The 6,995-nt window shown below is 36.8% G+C and overlaps 1 protein-coding gene across 3 annotated transcripts; it reads right to left on the minus strand.

Annotated features, from left to right (window-relative positions):
• Positions 1-838: 838 nt before the first annotated feature.
• zgc:56095 (Ferritin, lower subunit-like) lies at positions 839-6,219 on the minus strand. Of its 3 annotated transcripts, none has more exons than XM_056450914.1 (5): positions 6,099-6,219; positions 5,180-5,280; positions 4,231-4,377; positions 1,561-1,686; positions 839-1,424 (listed from the first exon to the last, which is right to left on the minus strand). In XM_056450914.1, the coding sequence occupies exons 2-5, from the start codon at positions 5,276-5,278 to the stop codon at positions 1,275-1,277; spliced, it is 522 nt and encodes a 173-aa protein (XP_056306889.1). In that variant the 5' UTR covers positions 5,279-5,280; positions 6,099-6,219; the 3' UTR covers positions 839-1,274. The 3 variants fall into 3 exon arrangements, with proteins under 3 accessions (XP_056306889.1, XP_056306891.1, XP_056306890.1); XM_056450916.1 differs by having other exon boundaries at positions 6,074-6,219; XM_056450915.1 differs by lacking the exon at positions 6,099-6,219 and adding an exon at positions 5,413-5,481.
• Positions 6,220-6,995: the final 776 nt, after the last annotated feature.

The following is a 6,995-nucleotide window of genomic DNA, read 5'->3' on the forward strand; positions in this document are numbered from 1 at the left end:
TACATTACAGCAGACGAACTCATAACTGCCTTTAGCATGGGTTAAAGCAGCTGGTAGTTTCAGTGTCTGTGTAAATGTGAAGAGCCCGAAAAAAAAAAAAGAGAGAAGAGACTTCAGCAGATCAGCACTTTTAAAACTGGTTTATCTGGTCAGATCATGTCATTGAAATGAGTTCTGCATGTTCTGTATAATGTGAAGTTACTTATGTTTTTGGGAAATCAGTACTGATCTCGTACTTCAGCCACTTATGTGTTGCTTTTAATTTAAGATAATTGAGCCGCCTCTGTGAAAGCCAACCAACTGAAATAGTACTCTTCTCTTTCCTCAAATACACTCAAATGATGATTGCTGTTTGTTGAAACTACTGGGGGTGGGGGTGGGGGTGGGGGGGACTTAATTGTTTATAGTCAATTTACTTACATTTATAAAAACGATTAACTGTACAAGCTAACCAAGTTGCATATTTTGTATTAAAGAGAAATTTGCCCAACAGTATAAGGCAAACTGATGCCAAAGACTTCCATTATCACTTGACTAAAACTAACAATTGACTATACATTTTCTTATGGTAAATTTGCTCCTGGGTTTGATTTTAATAAATTAGCCATTAACCCTTACACAAACACCACCATTTCACAGTGTTTCACAATTGATTTAAAAGCACAACGGCAAGTTCAATGTGTCAAGTTACTCTAAATCTGTTAAACTGCTCGGAATATGACAGGGTTTTTATTATAATGTAATAGAAAACATCATAAAATATTGTAAACAAAAAAAATACATATATACTGTACATATATAGATATAATTTACTTGCAAACGGAAAAAAACAGCAATATTTGTTTGGAATGCTTGATTTATTAATTGCAATATTGACACAGAGCACCATTTTAGAGGTAAAACAATTCAGCGTTTGGCGTTCTAAAAATGCGCACTTTCATTTTTGCACTGTACTTAACCTCATTTGAAAATATTACAGGCTCGTTTTTGACAAGACATAGTTTTACACAGCACCTAAACTATTCTGTAAACAGTCATGTGGTAGTTAAGGCTTTAACACAAGGGCACCATGTTTGGATAAAGCACATTTCACAGCATTTTTTAACTTTTACATGGATTATCATTCGTTCAACTTGTCAAAAATCTGAGTGGTTCATACTGGAATGCATCTTGAAAGGTGAAAATGAAGCAGAAAAATTGTGCAAAAATCGTTGACCACATTTGCTTATTGGTAAAATCAAGTGGTTGCAGCCAACTCGTGAGATCTGAGTGGATCAGAGTGTGTGCTTGTCAAACAGATACTCCGCCATCTTGCCGTGTGGGTCCGAAGAGGTGATGCGACTCAGACTGCCAGCGTAGTCACCCAATGTCTTGATGGTTTCGTGGCTGTCGGTGAAGAATTTACTTTCTAGGAAGTCAGACAGCTGGAAAAGTGTGACCAAAAAGTTCATTTACATTTATATAAAAACACTACATTATATTTTAATACATTGAACAAACAATAAGTAGAAAGTTCAGACTTCAAAACTGAAATATAAATACATAAATCTGGATACTCACATGAGGGTCAGAGTTTTCTCCTGCCACTCGATGAACTTCCAGCAAGGATCGGTTAAGAGACTTTTGATGTTCCAGAGAAAAAGTGAGAGCATCAATACCTCCTTTCCAGTCGTCACGACTAGGCTTCTGATAAATGACAGAAATTAAAAAGAGTTTCAGTAAGTTTCAGTTAATATTGACAGCAATAAGGCCCCTTGTTTACATCCGTAAATGAGTTCCAAAATGGTTTGATCTTGTTGCACATTCAAACTGATTATTTTCCCACACTATTATGGTCAAATTTATTCATACAGATACAAAAGAACCACCTACTGACTTAACACGTGATGACTATGGGAAGTGCTGTTAAAAAGTGCACCAAAACAAGAGGTGCTTTCGACTTGAACCACGGCTGCAGCCGGCAATCAACGAGATTAGCCGATCGCAGGCGGGGGCAGAGTTGAAAATGGAGCCGTTAGGTCAGACACGTTGGGGCTCATAGTTTACTGCAGTCATGATGGCAGATCACATGGCATGATCAGTTATTTATTTATTGCAACAATAACAAAAGAGTTACAGTACTAATAAAACAGATTAGTCTCTACAAACTATAGTTCATTTAATAATTAACCCAAAACACGTGGTTGTTGTCATGCGGTGAATCCAGTCAATCATGTAATATCGGTTTCGTCATCGCAGCTCCTGCAGTCGTTCTTCAGTTTCGGCTAAAGCCTCATTCACACTACAAGCGTCTCGCAGTGGCAAAGCGACAAGTGACCGCTCATTTTAACGGAGCCCGAGCAACTTTCGGTGACCTCTGTCATCAGTGACCGTTGGCGACCAGGTGGCCATGTCGAGCGACGCGACAAAGTTGAGAATCTTTCAACTTTATGCAAATGAAGTGTGACTTTCTTGAACGACAGCCAATAGGAGCACCAGTAGAGCTCACGTGATCCTCTCTCAGCTCGCTCAGAGGCTGGATGTATTCGTGCTGTATATACCTACACAGACCTACAAAGTCGCTGCTAGTGTGAATGAATATATAGTGGATGATATAGTGGACTTTAGGAGAAACCCCCGTGCGCTTCCCATCATGAACAGCACTGTGGCTGCAGTAGAGTCATTCAGGTTCCTGGGCACCACCATCTCTCAGGATCTGAAGTGGGACATTCACATAGACTCTATTGTGAAGAAAGCCCAGCAGAGACTGAAGATGTTTAACCTGCCACAGGAGCTGCTCGTACAGTTCTACTCAGCTGTCATCCAATCCATCATCTGCACTTCAATCACCGTCTGGTTCAGCTCAGCTGCCAAAACCCACCACCATAGACTACAGCGAATAGTCCGGACTGCTGAACGAATCACTGGCACTACCCTTCCTACACTTCAAGAACTGTACTCTACCAGAGTAAGTAAAAGGGCTCGCAAAATCACTCTGGATGCCTCACACCCAGCACACTACCCGTTCGAACTGTTACCGTCTGGTCGGTGCTTCAGAGCACCGAGCACAAAAACAGCCAGACACTGGAAAAGTTTCTTTCCTCAGGCTGTCTACCTTATGAACAGTTAAATATTCCCCTACTGTGCAATAAATATGTGCAATACTTTCTCATACGCACTTGTACACAGCACATTATATCAATATACAATGCAATACCTTCTCCGTTTATATTTGTACACAGCACCTTATAACCTGTATATTTATAACAAATCTGTACACACAATTCAACATCCAGATTTTTTGACTAAATGCATCTCTGTTTAATGTTTATCGGCTTTTTTTTTTTCTTTATATTTATTTTGTGTTGTCACTTGTCACTTTATGTACACTGGAAACTTCTGTAACCAAAACAAATTCCTTGTGTGTGTGAAGAACATTTGACAATAAAACTGATTGTGAAGCATGTATCAATTGTCTGATCTCAAAGCTGTGTCGCGGTAGTTATTTATTTATTTATTGCCACATCAGCAACTTATGGAAAGATGGATATACATAAAAATATTACATGATAAAAACAAATTATTACAATAAAAAGTTACTTAGATAAATATGTCGCGGTACTTTAATGCCAGATATGACAGTCATGTAGTGCTGCACAGCATCATGTCGTTCAAAATGTCTTACCGGCATGCACCGCTTTTAAGACAGATTTCGATCGGTCTGCCTAGCGTTGCATTAAGTCAAAGGCACCTAATATCTTCATAATTTGCTGCATTATACAATTAGACATGGAATACAACTCAAATCATAGTTGCAATCCCACTCACTCTCAAGTCGTGCAAAATTGGTTAGTTTTTTGAAGCACAATTGTAGGATAAAGCAGTTCTGGTTTTGATATTTTACTTTGAGGTAAAAATTGATGAAATTTTATTAGAAGAAAAAAGGGCAAAATTCCACAATCCTTCAATTCAGTCTTGTCAAGCAAATGAGAGCTGGTATTACTCACTTCTGAAAAAAATGCTTGACTTGAAAAAATAAAAAAATTTAAAGAAATAGTCACAAACATACATTTTAAAATTCAGTGTCAAGACAAATTTAAAAAGAAATTCATATTTTAACTAACTGTAAATGCTAAGAAAAGCTATAGTAACTTCAGATTGTTTAATTCAATTTAATTTTGCACTATAATACACATTTAACAAAGCAAAAATATTTCTGCGCTTCAGAAATTCATTCTTAAATTCACTGACCGCAACAGTCTGAAGAAGGATTCGTCCTCCTCTTGTGTTTTGATACTCCAGCAGGTCCTCCGCATGATCTCTCTCCTTATGTGAACGCTCCAGGAAAAACTTGGAGAAGTTGGGTAGAGCTACATCATCCCTATCGAAATACATTCCCTATGGAGACAGAAAGAGAAACGATTAGTGTTACTGACAAAACAGACAGGAGAGTCACTGATGTAATATTAAAACCATTTAACAGAGTTCTGTTTTCTTAAAATATTCCACAACCCATCAAGAGCACAATAAACATTTAATATTAGGGAATATCAAATGTTATATACAAGCAATTACATGCAAATGTCAACCTGGCCATGAAAAAAATGAAGTTTTCACCAAAATATGGAAACCATTTCTAGGTTTTTTGTGTATGCTTGTATTTTAAAACACTTTAGAAATACTCAAATGTCTCTGTTAATGTTTTCAAACCATTATATTTGATTTCCCAAAGTCACACAAATAGAAATTTTACATCGGTCACATCCATAACGAAGAGATGTCACATCCATAACAACACTTTTTCCTCATAAATGCAGAAATGTCAAATAAAGTCAATCATTTTTGTACTATAGAGAGACATATTTTATCATTTTAATTAGCATTGTTTCTTTTGGGCTGTGCGGTTTAATTCACAGAATTTTTACAAAGTACTGCAAACTCGCATGCTTTTTTGGTCACATCCATAACGCATGTTTAGTTTCCTCATTTAAAGTATAAAGCATGTTTACAGATTGATATTTTTCTAGTCCCTTAACTCTGTGGTTACTTGTTCTGGAAAATATAAACAGATGTTTCAATATAATATTAACAAATACTTTCTCTGCGAATTTATGTTTTGAGTTTTTATTGCAGATGTCACATCCATAATGCTGGAATTGCTCATACATTTAAAAAGTTATGACTATATTTTTAAACAGACCAGAGAGAGATACACATAAGAGGCCGTCAGCTTCAGGTTGATCAGCTTGTTGATGTTTGCCTCATTATTTGAGTGCAAATTCTGCTTGACGAGAGACATTTCTGAAAAGAAATACACAAAACAGTTTACAAAATTAGACAATTATTCAGCTAAGCAAGTTTTTATAGAAACATTACATGTGCTAACAATATGCAAACATTAATGGTTACATACATACTGCACAACTCTCTTACCGTGTTCACTGTTCAGTGCTGATAACAGAAAAAGACTGATAGTGAATTCCTGCAGTATAACTGCATTTATCAACTGTGACGTAAAGGTAGGGGAAGTACTAAACACATGCAGTTCTCCTTTAAAGCATTTCTCTCACTTAAAAACAGGAAAATCATTTGAAATAAAAAAAATAATAGTGAAAAACATTTTGTAAACATGCATTTGTGAGCATGTAGAATGGTCGTTGTGAAAGGAAATCAGCCTCTATTACATGTATCCACTATACCACAAATATTTACATAACGTACAATACACAGACGCTCATAAACGCATACATAATGTTGCATGGTTTGTGTAAACCAATAATGGGATTCAATTGCTATTTTTAGATGTCTAAAAGTGTGTTTAAATAGTTTATAGGCGTGCAGTAGGCGACAAGCAAAGTCCAATACAAAAAGGCACGAAGCAAAAATTCTAAATAATATTTAAAGTTTAAAGTTTGACTTGATGCTTAACGTTACTTGTAGATATTAAATCCCAAGATTAACACTGCTGAAATCGTCTAATTATTGATCTAACCTTACAACGTTAGTCACTTAATTTTATATCAAACACAAAGACAAAGAAAGAAAGATGGGTGTTTATAACGCCAATTAGATTCACAACATAGATGATCTTTACCAGGACATGAAAATCGCCAGCTCACCTCTTCAGCAACGATAGTCGGCAGATTTCTGCTGGAAATGAGGGGAATAAACTAAAAGATTTGAGTAATCCTGTTTATATTATATTGCTTTCTTGGCACGGCGTGTACTCTGCACTATTGCTTTCACACAGCGACATCTACTGTTAAGGAGTCAAATAAACACAACCACTGGCAAGATGAGGAGAGACGAGAACTTTATTTTATTCATCACACCAAAACAAACGCGACACGAAGAGGTATGTTAAATACTCGTTAATATATTAATTAGCAAACGTAAAACTTATAAAAAAAATTTAGTCATTTCATTTATTTTATTTTCGGTTTAGTCCCTTTATTAATCTGGGGTCACCACAGCGGAATGAACCGCCTGGACTAAGGTCAAATTATGTAAATATGTAAGCATATTGGTGTAATACAATTCACATGCAGAGACAAATCAACGGCAGTGTTGTTAGTTTGGCTCATTTTTAGCTAACCACATTAAAATTTAACCACATCAATTTTAGCTAACCGCATAAAAATGTCTATTTTTTCCTACATGAGAATGCCTACTGGTAAGATATTTTTCCAACCTATTCTAATCTTTTGTTTTTAATCATTTAATATTTTAAAATAATGGAATAATGTGGCGGCATGGTGGCTCAGTGGTTAGCACAATCGCCTCACCGCAAGAAGGTCGCTGGTTCGAGCCCCGGCTGGGTCAGTCGGCATTACTGTGTGGAGTTTGCACGGTCTCTCCGTGTTTGCGTGGGTTTCCTCCAGTTTCCCCCACAAGTCCAAAGACATACGCTATAGGTGAATTGGGTAAGCTAAATTGTCCGTAGTTTATGTGTGGGAATGAGAGTGTATGGGTGTTTCTCAGTGACGGGTTGCAGGTGGAAGAAAGGGCATCCGATG

The sequence above is a fragment of the Danio aesculapii genome, chromosome 24, assembly GCF_903798145.1.
Source record: "Danio aesculapii chromosome 24, fDanAes4.1, whole genome shotgun sequence".
In the NCBI taxonomy this organism is placed as follows: Eukaryota; Metazoa; Chordata; class Actinopteri; order Cypriniformes; family Danionidae; genus Danio; species Danio aesculapii.

Coding starts and splice junctions, on each gene's coding strand:
- zgc:56095 (XM_056450914.1), bottom strand. CDS start 5,278: ATGTCTCTCGTCAAGCAGAATTTGCACTCAAATAATGAGGCAAACATC. Junction 4,378..5,179: donor CTTATGTGTATCTCTCTCTG/GTCTGTTTAAAA, acceptor CTGTCTCCATAG/GGAATGTATTTCGATAGGGA. Junction 1,687..4,230: donor TCCTTCTTCAGACTGTTGCG/GTCAGTGAATTT, acceptor GTCATTTATCAG/AAGCCTAGTCGTGACGACTG.